The 15,885-nt window shown below is 39.6% G+C and overlaps 1 protein-coding gene across 1 annotated transcript; it reads left to right on the plus strand.

Moving 5' to 3' along the window:
- The first annotated feature begins 251 nt into the window (after positions 1 to 251).
- On the plus strand, positions 252 to 15,639 carry sod2 (superoxide dismutase 2). Its single transcript, XM_003215766.4, has 5 exons — positions 252 to 537; positions 5,614 to 5,816; positions 8,628 to 8,744; positions 13,337 to 13,516; positions 14,711 to 15,639. Exons 1-5 carry the CDS (start codon positions 503 to 505, stop codon positions 14,854 to 14,856), a joined length of 681 nt encoding a protein of 226 aa, XP_003215814.1. The 5' UTR covers positions 252 to 502; the 3' UTR covers positions 14,857 to 15,639.
- Positions 15,640 to 15,885: the final 246 nt, after the last annotated feature.

Below are 15,885 nucleotides of genomic sequence, written 5' to 3' on the forward strand. Positions count from 1 at the left end.
GCTAATGAATAAAATGTGATTTATAATAATAATTTAAAAAATTTAAAAAGAGGGTTGGAAGAGACCCCTTGGGCCATTTAGCCCAACCAACCCCCTTCAGTCTTTGTGCTGTGGAGGCCGGATAAATGGCTTCAATAGGCCGCATGTGGCCCCCGGGCCGTAGTTTGGGGACCCCTGCTTTTTATCTTTCTCTCTGACCAGGAGTGCTAAACCACACAAAACTACATTTCCCAGGATTCCACAGCATGGAGACCGGGCAGGGAAAGGGGCGCCCAGGCAGCTGCATGCCCATTCGGCAGCGCAGAAGGGAACACGCCGCAGCGGCGTCCAATCCCCGTCCGGGAGGCAGGCAGGCGCGCGCTCCCCGCCCCCCAAAGGCAAGGCCAGGCGGCGGTGTTGTTGCGCAAGCGGCGGCCTTGCTTGTTTCTGCCCAGCCGCTCAGAGAGCCAGCTCCTGCCTTTGTTGGTGCCTCTGCCTCCTCTTCGCTTCCATTCTTTCCAAAATGCTCTGCCGCTTAGCTTCGCGGAGCAGCCGCAGGTGAGACGGAACCCGGCGGAGTTTTCCTGGGAAGCCCTTGACTGAGCCTGGCCAAGGGCGCTGCGGGCAAGGCGGGAGATGAGGAAGAGGGAGGGAGCGTCGCTAATCTGAGGCCGGCAGGGGGCGCCCGCGGGCATGGGCAAACTTGGGCCCTCCGGGTGTTTTGGACTTCAACTCCCACAATTCCTAACAGCCGGTAGGCTGTTAGGAATTGTGGGAGTTGGAGTCCAAAACACCCGGAGGGCCCAAGTTTGCCCAGGCCTCTATTGTATTGAGACATTGCACTTCAAATGGGGTCACTCAGGCTGCATTCATTCTGCAGTGAACCTGCAAGGCCTCCCCTTTTAAGAACCAATGTGAACCCAGTGGTATATGGGGCACTTGTTTAACCATGTGAACACATACATACATGGGCTTGTTTCCAGTTGCTCGGCCCAATCAAGGGTGCATCTACATTGCCAAATTAATGCCGTTTGACCCCAAGTTGGACATTTAAAGTAAGGTAAAGGTTTTCCCCTGACATTAAGTCTAGTCGTCTCCGACTCTGGGAGTTGGTGCTCATCTCCATTTCTAAGCCGAAGAGCCGGCGTTGTCCGGAAACACCTCCAAGGTCATGTGGCCAGCTTGACTGCATGGAGCACTGTTACCTTCCTGCCGGAGTGGAACCTATTGATGTACTCATATTTGCATGTTTTCGAACTGCTATGTTTGCAGAAGCTGGGGCTAACAGTGGGAGCTCACACCACTCCCCGGATTCGAACCGCCGACCTTTTGGTCAGCAAGTTCAGCAGCTCTGCGGTTTAATCTGCTCCGCCACCAGGGGCTCATCTTAAAGTAGTAGTAACTTAATATGTCAACACCGTCCTAAGCCCCAGTATTTATTTATCATGACAGAAGCAAATTGAGAATACAGTTATAATGTATAAAAAACCCCACAAAGTTAAAAACTTGGCATTATACTAAATGTCCTTTGACTAGTAGTTGGCCATTTGGAATGCCACTGCTGTTGCTACAAGAAGGTCCTCCATTGTGCATGTGGCAGGGCTCAGACTGCATTGTAGTAGGTGGTCTGTGGTTTGCTCTTCTCTACATTCGCATGTTGTGGACTCAACTTTGTGGCCCCATTTCTTAAGGTTACCTCTGCATCTCGTGGTGCCAGAGAGCAGTCTGTTCAGCTCCTTCCAAGTCATCCCGTATTCTGTGTGCCCAGGAGGGAGTCTCTCATCTGGCGTCAGCCACTGATTGAGGTCCAGAATGTTAGCCTGCCACTTTTGGACTCTTGCTTGCTGAGGTGTTCCTGCAAGTACTGTATGTCTGTAAATATTAGGAAGCTATTTCTTGGTTTAAGGCGTTGGCTTGCTAGCTGATATCCAAACAGGGGATGGGCTGGAGATGTCACTGCCTTGGTCTTTTTATTACAGGCTGCTACAGTAGAGTCTCACTTATCCAACACTCGCTTATCCAATGTTCTGGATTATCTAACGCATTTTTGTAGTCAATGTTTTCAATACATCGTGATATTTTGGTGCTAAATTCGTAAATACAGTAATTACTACATAGCATTACTGCGTACTGAACTACTTTTTCTGTCAAATTTGTTGTATAACATGATGTTTTGGTGGTTAATTTGTAAAATCATAACCTAATTTGATGTTTAATAGGCTTTTCCTTAATCCCTCCTTATTATCCAACATATTCACTTATCCAGCATTCTGCTGGCCTGTTTATATTGGATAAGTGAGACTCTACTGTACTTCCTGGCAGATGTCAGGCGGTGTAATTCCGACTAAACAGTATAATTTCTCCAAAGGTGTAGGACGTAGGCATCTTGTCATAATGCTGCATGTCTCATTAAGAGCCCCATCCACTGTTTTAACGTGGTAAGATGTGTTCCACACCGGGCATGTGTATTCAGCAACAGAATAGCAAGGCACAAGGGCATATGTCTTCACTGTATCTGATTGTGATCCCTAGGTTGTGCCAGTCAGCTTTCGTATGATAATATTTCTAGCACCCACTTTTTGCTTGATATTCAAGCAGTGCTTCTTATAAGTCAGAACAGGTCCAGAGTAACTCCCAAGTTTTCTGGTGTGCTGCAGTGCTCCAGTGGGATTCCTTCCCAGGTAATCCTCAGAGCTCGAGATGCTTGTCTGTTCTTAAGGTGAAAAACATACGTCTTCATTTTAGATGGATTAGGAATCAGCTGGTTTTCCCTGTAGTAGGCAGTAAGAGCACCTAAAGCTTTGGAGAGCTTCTGTTCAACCATTTCAAAGCTCCCTGCTTAGGTGGTGATGGCAGGATCGTCAGCATAGATAAAATTCTCTGTCCCTTCTGACAGTGGTTAATCATTTGTGTAAGTGTTAAACATTGATGGAGCAAGCATGCTTCCCGAGGTTGTTCTCTAAGTCCCAGTGTCTCCTTTACCGTATTTGGGAATGCATGGATTCAACACAATTTTTGTTCCTGGCTTATAAATGTCATTTCTTAATTGGTTCTATCATAAAAACATGGAAAAGGTTTGTTAAACTGCAAAAACTTTGCTTTTGCATTCTGCACAAAGGTTAAAAAATTAAGGAAAATTACAAACAATGCCTAGTACTACCCCTTAGCCACAAAAACTATGTTTCTGGATTATAACAACTATTTTCAAAGTAAGTACTGCACAATCAAACAGGAAATAACATTTTCAAACCAGGAGCAGATTATTTTTTTCAAATTTTGTTACATAGTGTTATAAGTGCTGAGCTGGGTTATGGGTTCATCTACACGGCAAGATTAATGCAGTGTGACACCACTTTGGCTGTCATGGCTCAATGCTATGGCATCCTGGGAGGTGCAGTTTTCCAAGGCTTTTAGCCAAAGAGTGCTGGTGCCTCACCAAACCACAACTTCCGGGATTCCATAGCACTGAGCTGTGGAAGTTAAAGTAGGGTCAAACTGTAAATGCGCCTTCACTTGGAGTCAGTAAATTTGATCAGTCAACAGTGGGTGTGCTTCCTTTAGGATTGGATGGCCTAGTGGTCTAGGCCTTGGGCTCTGACTCAGGGAACAAAGGTTTGAGTCCCTGCTTAGCCATGAATCCCACTGGAGACCTTGGGTGAGTCACACACTCTCAGCCACAGAAAATTCTCAGCAACTTGCCTTAGGGTTGCCATGAGTTGAAGTTATTTGAAGGCACACAACAATGGCATTTGTCAGCTTATCTTATGCGTGAAGGTGAAACCACCTAAATCTTAGGTATACGTATGTATGATAGGGAGATTGTAACAGCTTATGGAAAGTTTCTGTGCTTTTGAAAGTTGTCATCAATAACAGTATAATGAGGCCCTAGTAATTTCACCAGGGCCTAAAAACTCTAATCTGATCAGAATCGACTTTGGTTATTGCTTGAATAGGAGACCTCCAGCAAACACCAGGCATTCTAAGCTACATTTCAGAAAAGAAACTGGCAAAATCACCCCGAATATTCCTTGCTTGAGAAAACACTATAAAATTTATAGGGTTGCCATGAGTTGATAAAGGACTTGAAGGTGTGTGCATACATACACACAGAGTAGGCGTTCTACTTTAACCTTTGCATGCATGTGGGCCCATGTGGTGACTGGTTAATACAGTTACCTCTATACCAAAAAAGTGCTCCAAAAGAGAGGCGGAATAAGTAAGTTTTTAATAGTGCTGCAGTATTATTTAAAAGTGTTTAAACTCTAGGCTCAAAAAGCTCAAGCATGTATGTAGTTCCTGTCTGTCCGGAGGAACTGTTTAGCTAAATTTAATCTTCTTCACTATTGGACAGTTCATCTAACAACTAAATATCTAAAACCATTGGGTATCATTATTTAATTAATCACTTCACACTGGGTTTGTTTTATTATTTTGTACACATATTTGCATTGTTGACAAAAGACATATAATAACAGTGAATAAATAATAATGATAATAATAATAACAGCAACAACTTTATTTTTATACCTCGTCTCCATCTCCCTGAGGGGACTCGAGGCAGCTTACATGGAGCCATGTCCAGGTACAGTCGTTAGAAAATAAAAACAGATCAAATAAAATACGATTATACATGTAAACATAGTAAAATAATAATGATGTCTAAACACGCAATTTAAAAAAACTGAGCAAGATTCATAAAAGCAAACTGGGCCATAGTGCATTGGTGTATATATTGTAAACTGGAAAAGAGGTAGGTGATCAAAGTGCTACAATTGATAGGAAAACTTGGGATGAGGTAGACGATTGGAGTTATTTCCAACTGGAGGAATAGAATAAAGTCCCTCAAATATAGTAGTAGCCACTGGAACGAGATTTGTCTTAGGGGCAATATTCATTCTCCAAAGGCCTACTGGAAGAGCCAAGTTTTTAGGCTCTTCCTAAAGACTAACAGGGTGGGTGCTTGCCTGATCTCCTTAGGGAGTGAGTTCCAGAGATGGGGGGCCACCACAGAGAAGGCCCTTTCCCTCGTCCGTACAAGCTGCGCTTGCGACGGAGGTGGGAGCGAGAGGAGGGCCTCCCCTGAAGATCGATTTCTGAATAAAGACTGCTTCTTGGCAGGGGGTTGGACTGGATGGCCCATGAGGTCTCTTCCAACTCTATGATTCTATTCTATGATTCTATGAAACTTCATTTTGACCAGTGTAGCCAATGGTAGCAGTCGCTCAAAATAGCAATTCTACCCCATTTGGAGGATTTATGATTAGCAGCCCTAAAATTTCACTGAAGTCAAGATGGCTAAACTGAGGCTATTATACTTTGAGCATATTTTGAGATGACTCATTGGAGAAGACAATAATAATTGGTAAAGGTGAAAAGACAGTACATAAAAGGGAAGACAGCTTTACAGGTGGATTAACTTAATCAGGGGAGCCACGACCTTAAGTTGCATGACTCTATGACCAGGCCTTTTAGAGGTCTCTTATTTATAGTTCCCCATAAACCCAACTTGATAGCACATAACAACAGTGGTCAGCATGTAAAGTGTTTTAAAAGGTTTAATAAATTCATTCTACAAGATAACTGAAAGTGCTGTTGAACAGGCCAATGTTTTTACTGTTTTGTGCCCTCTTCCAGAAATGCCATTGGACTCCTTGCACCGCTCGGCTGCCTGGCCTCCAGACAGAAGCACACTCTTCCTGACTTGCCTTATGATTATGGTGCACTTCAACCTCATATTAGTGCAGAAATAATGCAGCTTCACCACAGCAAACATCATGCCACATATGTAAATAATCTGAATGTTGCTGAAGAAAAATACAAAGAGGCCTTGGCAAAAGGTATGTTAGTGAAGGTGATGCCTAGCAAAAATGCTGCTTCATACCTGTCATTGTAAGCACGTGTGTTTTCTCTTGGGCTAAAATTGTCAGTCTCTTATATTATGGCAGTTTTTCAATGTTTTTGTAGAATGTCCAACCGTAATGTATACTTCAGGTTCCAAATACCATACTATTAAAGCTCCTATGGTTTATCTTTAGTATACTATTCGAGGACTGTGAAAATGTCTGTACTGAAAGTTTTGTATCATCCTTTCCCATTAACAGAAGTTGTCATTGTAACTTATTGTTATGGTATGTTTTGAAGCAGACGTTATGTTTTAAGGAGGATTATTTTAAAATAACACCTAGATGAGTAAGTCTGTAGTGAAAACATTAACTCTGTCCCCATGAGACAGCAACCTAGAATTCTATAGGATTGCTGGCTTTTCATGAGTGAACACTGTTTGGTGCTTCCACATGCAGCCGTAGTGGCTAAACAAACTTCATTGCAGCAAACAGTTCATTGTCTCTTGCTCATTGTGTCTATCACCCTGGGGAAATAACAAACACTGGTGTTGCTATATAAGTGCCCTTCTAAAAGATGGTCTAATACATTGTCAAAGAAACCACTGGGCTTCGTTATTTTGCAGTTTGGGGATACAGTTGGCAACCTATATCCAAAGATGTTGTTTTCATGGAGTCATCCATCCATGGCTTGAAAAGATTCCAAAAAGCAAACTTTGATTTTGCAATTTTAAATTTGGTACACCATTTTACTGCGAATTACATATAATGGGACTTGAGCAACCACAACTTTTGGTATCCACAGGAGTCCTAGAATCAAGCCCTAGCAGATATGAAGGGTCCATTATGGATATGCATTTTAACTTGACTGTTTCAGGTTTGAACACATCGTTGGTCCTCTTTAAATTCCATATATTTCATTATAGCTTGTTCATGGTTGCAACCTAATTTACTTAACAAGTTTTCAGAGCCACTGGCTATGGAATTTTTGGAGAGCTATTTAGTTATGTAACCCCTGAAAAAATATATAAAGAGATAGATAGATAGATAGATAGATAGATAGATAGATAGATAGATATCCATCCATCCATCCATCCATCCATCCATCCATCCATCCATCCATCCATCCATCCACAGACACACAAACACACACACATACATATACTGGAGTTCCAAAATAAGACTTATTTTGGACTTATTCTTTGTAAATGTTCCATGTAGCCTAAGTAGAAAAAACAGAAAAAGGGCGGAAAAGTACAGTTATTCTGCTTAATGATTAGCTCAGAGCAGGAATGTGTTTGGGGTTTTTTTGCCGGTAGTTCTTAGATAAGCGAATAGCTGTCCACACACTCATTTTAGGATGTTACCAAGGCAAATTCTTGAGTGCTGCCTATAGACTCACTCAACATTCAAACTACCTGGAACAAAAAATCAAGAGCCCATCATTGGAACACGCAAAAAATCAAGAGCCCAAAGCAAATCTTACAGAAATTGATAATAATTTCGAGTTACATTCAGTTTTTTATCAGGAGTAAATGCTTTTGCTATCCAGAAAGGTTTTTGTATATATCTGGAAAAAAATGATCAGAGAACAAGATCTGTTTCCACTGTCTCTACAGATAGACCATCTCACTTTGGCCTTCCCATAACTGTCACCAGATAGTAACCATTACAAAGTTTTCTATGCCAGTTGGTCATCCCTAGTTCTTTTGTGAAATATTTTACATTGTAATTCCGAGTACATGCTGCATGTCTTTGTTACTCTAAGGGAAAATAGCAATACACCAGATCCACTGAGTAGAAATCACATGAAAGGTGTTCCACTGATCTTACTTTAGTTGGGACTAACAGTTTGGTTTAGACCTGGTGGAAAATAATAAAGTCTGAAGATTTATATAACAAAACAAGAAAGTCTGGTCTGTTTTGAAATGCACACGGAGTACTGTTACTGTTTTAATAACTGCACTAAACCACCTTGGATTTTGTTTAATTAGTGGGATGCATCCAAATATTTAAATATATTACAACTAGAAAAAAGCTGGATATACCCCTTTCTAAAACAAGATCGCTTGCAATAAGAAACAGTTTGTTTAGCACCTTGTCTCTTGAATGCTGACCTTTTAGAAGCCTCAAACCTGTTTTATGCTGATTTTTAACATGATTTGATATTTCTGTTATTTTCCATTTCTTTTGCTGCGTTTCATTTGTTGATTAAGGGTATATTGGAGTTTATTATATTATGTTGTCTCATGTGTAGTGTATGCCTTTTAAAAATGAATGCATATAATTAGATTTTTTTTCATGTCAGGAGTGACTTGAGAAACTGCAAGTTGCTTCAGGTGTGAGAGAATTGGCTGTCTGCAAGGATGTTGCCCGGAGGACGCCCGGATGTTTGATGTTTACAATCCTGAGGGAGGCTTCTCTCATGTCCCTGCATGAGGAGCTAGAGCTGACAGACGGGAGTTCACCCCGCTTCCTGGATTTGAACCTCTGACCTTTCTGTCTTGCTGGCACAAGGATTAACTCAATGTGCCACCAGGGGCTCCATATAATTAGATAATTCAGACTGATGTGGGCTTGGGATTTTAAAAATCACATTTGATTGTGTAGTTTATTGATGTGTTTATAATATCTTGAAAGACCTATGTTTATAATTTGTCAACAAATGCATGTTTCTCTATAAGCTATAATTAATCCATTTTCTTATTTAGTACCACTAAATAAGTGTTTCAAGTAAAAACGCCATGTTTTTTATGCCCAAATTTAGCCTAGTTTTCCACTGAATTTCTCTGTTCTTTGCACCCATAGGTGATGTGACTGCTCAGGTATCTCTTCAGCCGGCTCTGAAGTTCAATGGCGGAGGTCATATTAATCACACTATCTTTTGGACAAACCTTTCTCCTAATGGTGGAGGAGAACCAACAGGTCTGTAATCAAAATGCCACAATTATTATGGATTCTGCTAAGTCAAGCTTTTGTTCTGTTGCAGATAAGTTTTATTTGTTTTCAAAAAGGAGAAAAAAAACCCCCCAAATGAACAATTAAAAAAATGAAAAATAGAAGGGAGAGATGGGGAACATCAGAGGATATAGTATGTAAGTTATGGAGCCAGGAATAGTCCTGTTTTCATTAGGCATGTATGATGCTCTTTTTTTTCCGTGTCAGGAGCAACCTGAGTTGCTGAATGAAGAGGTTTAATTCCTTGCCTATCTGCTGTGTTCTGATTAAAATAGCTTGCTCTAGTTCTTGTCTCACACAGGGAGACCTCTGCTGGCTTTAAAGAAAAAGGCATTTGTGGTACCAGTGGAAGCATTTTTTCCAATGATTACTACTGATGCTGGGAGAGAGGCCCCTTCTCATTGGACTTATGACTGGGAAAGAAGGACTAGTGCTTGACTATTTGTGCATACTGCAGTCTAAATCAAATGCACCTTCCTTTTGCTTCCTTTTATTCCTTCTTTATCTTCATATGTTTCCAAGCAACATTTGTTTTAGCTGCTGCATCATTGTGATGAGCAGCTAAAAAGTCAATGTGATTTTAGGCTGCATCAAAAGTATATAGTGTTGAGATCTAGGGAAGTCATAGTCCCACTTTATTTTGAATTGGTCAGGCTTCACCTGGAACACTGTGTCCTGCTTTGTGCACCACAATTAAAGAAGAATATTGATAAGCTGAAAGATGTCTAGAGGAGGGCGAACAAAATGATCAAAAGTTTGGAAACCAAGCCATATGAGGCTGTTTGAGATTGCTGTATACATTTAGCTTGGAGAACAGAAGCGTGAGAAGGGACATGATGGCCATGTTTAAATATTTGAAAGGATGTCACATTGAGGAGAGGCAAGTTTGTTTTCTGCTGCCCTGAGAATAGGATTCAAATCGCAGGGGATTCAAATCGCAGAAAAAGAGGTTCCACCTAAACATTAGGAAAATGTTCTTGATGTTAAGAGCAGTTTGACAGTGAAACTCACTGCCTTGAATTGTGGCGGATGCTCCTTTGTTGGATTAAGTATTTTATTATACTGTTTTAAATGTATTTATTGGATTGCTTTAATTGCTATGTTTTATTTTTGTACTGTATACCGGCATTGAATTTGCCAGATTGTGAGCCGCCCTGAGTCCCTTCGGGTGAGAAGGGCGGCATAGAAATGATGGAAATAAATAAATAAATAAATAAATAAAATAGTTGTTGAAAGTTTTATATATATATATATATATATATATATATATATATATATATACACACATATACATATAATGTTTATTTATTTTCACTCATTCAAATATACATACATTGCAGGTGTTTGTTGCATACAGTGCAATACTTTCATCTATTAGTCTTTCATAATCATTTCTTAGACAATATATTTACAATAAGGGGTCACAGGCTTCTATTTGTATAGTATATATTGAGTCCTTTACTATTGAGTCCTTTACTATTTCCTCTTCTGTGTGCCAAGTCAGTAGTTTTTGTATATATAAGATATAAGTCCTTTTGGTTTTTGGAACATCGCCACATCAAACCATGTTTTTGCAGTCTGGAAACCTGAGGTTTTGAGTTGTTCTTTAAATTTCTCACGCAGTTGTCTATATAAAAGCCAATTACATTTAAGGCCTGATTGGTTCAGTTCTTCTAGGGATTTCATTTCTGAGTTTTCCAAATTGGTATGGACCAATTCTCTGTAGGTTAACCATTTTCCTTGTAAGATGTTCTCCATTTTGTAGTGTGCCTCATGTGGGGACATCCACTCTGGTGTCTTTGTATATATCCTTTTTTTGTATCTGTTCCAGGTGTTTAGAATTGGTCTTCGTATGTAATGATCATTAAATATGCCTGTTGGTTTGGCCTTTTGTATATCTAAATATGCATGCCATCCAAAAGGGAGATTTATACCTTCTAAATCTAATAGCTCATTGTCTTCTAGGGTCACCCATTCTTTAATCCAGTCCAAACAGCATGCATGAAAGTAGAGTTGTAAATTTGGAAGGGATAAGCCGCCTCTTGTTTTATCATCATTAAGTATTTTCATTTTTACTCTTGGTTTTTTCCCAACCCAAATAAATTTTGAGATGTCTTTTTGCCAAATTTTGAAGATTTTTTCGTTGTTAATAATTGGTATGTTTTGAAACAAAAATAAAATTTTTGGCAGTGTTGTCATTTTGATAGATGATATCCTCCCTAATAGGGAGAGCCCTCGTTTGTCCCATTCCGCTAGTTCTTTCTTTATCTCTCTCCACACCTTTTCATAATTATTTTTGAATAGTTCTGAATTTTTCTTTGTAATGTATATTCCTAAGTATTTGGCTTTCTGTACAATATTATATTTTGTGTTTTCTTTTAGTTCTTGTTTTTCCGATTCTGTGAGGTTCTTTGTTAAAAATTGACTTTTCTCTTTGTTTACCTTTAACCCAGCTAATTCTGAGAAGTTGATTAATTCTTTCTTTGAGTCATTGGGGTTTTCCAGAGTCAGAACAATATCATCGGCAAAGGCGCGAATCTTATATTCTTTTCCTGCTGCCCGAACACCTTTTATCTCCTTGTTTCCATTTATTTGTTTTATAAGCATCTCTATGCACATAATAAACAGGAGTGGCGATAATGGACAACCTTGCCTGGTACCACGTCTTATTCTGATTCTTTGTGTTTTCTCCCCATTGATTATTAACTGTGCATATTGATCTTTGTATATAGTTCTTATTGTTTTTATATATTGGTCTCCCATATCATGCGCTTGCAGAGCTTCCATCATAAAATCCCAGCTTAAGCTGAAAAATGCTTTTTCTATGTCTAAAAAGAGTGTCGCTAATTTCCTGCTGGGATGTTTATCAAATAATTCAATTATATCGATGAGGCATCTTGTATTCTGTTTGATTTGTCTATTCGGCAAAAAGCCAGCTTGGTCTTTTGAGATTATTCTTTTTAGGATATTTTTCAATCTGTTTGCCAGGATAGACATAAAGAGTTTGTAGTCTGCATTCAGAAGTGATATAGGTCTGTAATTCTTTGGTTGTAGAGGGTCTCTATCTTCCTTCGGTATTAGTGTTATGTATGCATCTTTCCATGATTCGGGTATTTTCCCTTCTTTTAGCGAGTTCAAAAAAGCATGTAGCGGTTTAGTTAAGTTCTCCTGAAATACTTTGTAATATTTTGCTGTAAGGCCATCGGGTCCCGGAGCTTTGTTTATTTTGGCAGATTGTATTGCCTCTTCTATTTCCTCGGTGCTGATTGCTCGGTTTAAACTTCTTCTATCTTCTTCTGTGAATCTATTTATCTTTAATCCAGTTTTAAAGCAGAGGCTGGATGGCCATCTGTCAGGGTTGATAGTGTGTTCCTGTATGGCAGGGGGTTGGTCTGGATGACTTTTAGGGTCTCTTCCAGCTCTATGATTCTGTGATTTTTAGTGACACATATTCTTAAGTCTTTAGCTTGTGCTTCTCCAATCATGATATGTGTGTGCAGCTTTCTGTTTCCATGGTTCTTTTGATTTGCACAACTTACACTTGTTCTAATCTGTTTTTATACTTTAACAATACAAATTTCTCAAATTGGTTTACAAAATAAAAGCAACAGTAAATTAAATATAAATACAGTTAACTAAAACAGAAACATCAGAATACTTTTAAAATATTTGTTTACAAGTTTTCCTTTTTCAGAAATCTGTAGGATTCCAAAATCTGAAACTTTTTGCCACTGAAGTCACTTCTTCTGCCTTTGAGGAAAGGGAGCTAGTTTCACATCCAGCACCCGATGAGCTTATCCGAAAGTGCTCCCTCACTGTCAGAAATTTGAAATTTGACAAAGTAAAGGGAAGTGGGGAGGATGGCAGGTCCTGCAGATTGACTTACTCAAAGTCCATTAAAAAGCAGACGTAAGGAAAGGGAGAAGTCCATATGCATCCTGTTGCTGTGTCTTGGGCAATGTTGGAAAGTTCCAGCTTTCTGGCCAGTTCCATTGTGCTCTCCGTCCCAACCAAAGGTAGAGGCAATAGTCTTGGAAAATGGGACAATAAGGGTAAATGCAGCATGAATTGGCCAGGCAACTGAAGCTTTCCAACATTCCCCAAGCATTTGAGTCCAAGCATTTTGGATAAGGGAGACTCGTGCCAGACATTATGAATGGAGGCAAGTTAGATTGAGCTATGTGGCAAGTGACTATTTAGTGCAGTGTAAACTGCAGTATACCAGACTGTTGTGCTCCAGATCCTTTGGACAACATCTTCCATTTTCCCTAGCCAGCATTACCAGTGGTTATAAAAGCAGGCAAGATTACATGTTCAGGAGGAGTGCAGATGTGTTGCTGGGCACACAGTTGGTTGTGGTTAAGACTGATAAGTGGTGGATGAGATGAATTGTAGGGAAGAGCATAGTGGAAGTTCTGAATGTTCCTGTTGTCTGCTCCCTTTGTATCAAAGACGGTTAAGATTTTTGTTATCTGTACCTAACCTGTTCAACCTCTTGGTGAAATAGCAGAGGAAAAACTAACTATGTTCTGTATTTGTGTGATTTTTTTTTATTTAAGGGGAGCTAATGGAAGCAATTAAACGTGATTTTGGCTCCTTTGCAAACTTCAAGGAGAAATTAACAACCGTCTCAGTTGGTGTCCAAGGATCTGGATGGGGATGGCTTGGTTTTAACAAAGAACAAGGTCGACTGCAGGTTTCTGCTTGTTCCAATCAGGATCCTCTCCAAGGAACCACTGGTGAGTTTTTGAAACTGTGCTGAAATGGAAAGAAACCACTTGCCTTATGCTGTTGGATATCACCAAGGACAAGTGTCCTTTTTGGCCCCAGGCTTAATCATGGAATCATAGAATTAGAAGAGACCTCATGGGCCATCCAGGCCAACCCCCTGCCAAGAAGTAGGAAAATGACATTCAAAGCATCTCTGACAGGTGGCCATCCAGCCTCTACTTAAAAGCCTCCAAACAAGGAGCCTCAACCACACCCCGGGGCAGAAAGTTCCAGTGCCAGACAGCTATCACAGTTAGGAAGTTCTTCCTAATGTTCAGGGAATCTCCTTTCCTGTAGTTTGAAGCCATTGTTCCACCTCCTAGTCTCCAGGGCAGCAGAAAACAAGCTTGCTCCCTCCTCCGTATGACTCCCCCTCACATATATTTATACATGGCTATTATGTCTCCTCTCAGCCTTCTCTTCTGCAGGCTAAACATGTCCAGCTCTTTCAGCCGCTCCTCATAGGGCTTGTTCTCCAGATCCTTGATCATTTTAGTTGCCCTCCTCTGGACACTTTCCAGCTTGTCAACATCTCCCTTCAATTGTAGTGCCCAGAATTGGGCACAGTGTGATTCCAGATGTGGTCTGACCAAGGCAGAATAGAGGAGTAGCATGACTTACTTGGATCTAGACACTATACTCCTATTTATGCAAGCCAAAATCCCATTGGCTTTTTTAGCTGCCGCATTACATTGTAGGCTCATGTTTACTTGTTGTCCTCGAGGACTCCAAGGCCTTTAGCCATTCACTCATACCTCTGGTTCCTGAGAACTCAGCAAACATTTTCCACAAACTTTTAAGCTCCAAAGGCTAGAATTTTTTGTTGTTAATAAAAGTGGAAGTTCTCAGAGAGCTGGATTATGGTTCTAGTATCTATTGAGCACTTTTTTGTTCTGCACTGTGATACTCCTCACTTCCCTAAGTAATTGTAGAAACACCTACACGTGAGCAAACACAGTATTTGAGACTTAAAACCAGGAAGCTTTCTAGTACTTAATCCTATTAAGAACTGAGGGTTAGGAATTCATATTTTTAAAAGTCTGAGAACAAAATAGTACTCTTTGTTGGTTTCAAATGTAATGTAGTAATCATTTGAAGAAAATACTGTAATAACTTGTTTAATCCTCATTTTACTGTAGCCATGCTTCTTTTTTTTTTTCTAGGTCTTATTCCCTTGCTAGGAATTGATGTATGGGAACATGCATATTATCTTCAGTATAAAAATGTTAGACCTGATTATCTCAAAGCTATTTGGAATGTGATCAACTGGGAAAACGTATCTTCAAGATATGCAGCTTGCAAAAAGTAGGGTAAAATTCTTATACAGACTCAAACAAGAACCTTGATGTTCCTCGGATCATTTTTGTACAACCTCTAACAGTTGGCTTGCTAATTGCTGCACCATTGAAAATACAGCACATCAAACAAAAGATTTTTTTGACATTGAATTAAATGTTTGTCTAATTTGGTGAGAGTTAATAATGTGTAGTTTTTAAAAGTGCTAAGCTGCTCTCCGGAATGGTAATAATTTATTCAGTGCTATGAAAGAACATGATTTTTGAAAACGTCAGGTTTACAGATGACAACTTGTAAATTTGATTATTCCTTCAAGTGTGTTTCTTATGCTGCAAAGAACAAGCTAGGCATACCAAATTTAAGACCAAGAATTGAGATATATTAATAGCACTTCAAGAGCATTTTGTAGCCTAGATTTCATGAAAGCTGGTATATATCATTGTGGACATGCTTGAGTATAAAGCAGTATTAATGAGAGGAGTTTGTTTAAACACAACAGAAAATTTTCGAATGTCTCACAGCTATTAAAGTCTGACAGGTTAGCTTTCATGGAATCTGTTAAAACAGGGAAAGTTATGATTAGAGAAACTGCACCAAATGAATAGGTTATTTGATTTGTGCTTGGCTTATTCAGTATGTGTGTAGTTAGTATCTATTTAAAGCTATTTTTGTAGTGTACTATTAATGGATGATAACCAGATTGTTTTCTGAGACTGGTCTGTTTGGCTTCCTTTTTTGCACTACGATGTTTGATTTTTTGTTCTCAAAATAAAATCTAAAATTGATTCAACCTCAATATTAACTATGAGTATGCTTTCAATTGTAACAATATTTGAAAATACAATACCTTAAATGTTATAGTAGGAGTAGTCGTCCTGCAATGATATCTTGTATTTTCTTCTTCTATATAAAGGTATCCTTTGCATTGCATTAATAAGTGCCAAAATCTACAGTGTCGACATTTCCACTTCTGGTGCTTATTCATTCAGGGGTCTTCTTCATTGAAGTCTTCCACTAAAAATGAATAGTATTAAGAGACACC

This window comes from Anolis carolinensis, chromosome 1, assembly GCF_035594765.1.
Source record: "Anolis carolinensis isolate JA03-04 chromosome 1, rAnoCar3.1.pri, whole genome shotgun sequence".
NCBI lineage: Eukaryota > Metazoa > Chordata > Lepidosauria > Squamata > Dactyloidae > Anolis > Anolis carolinensis.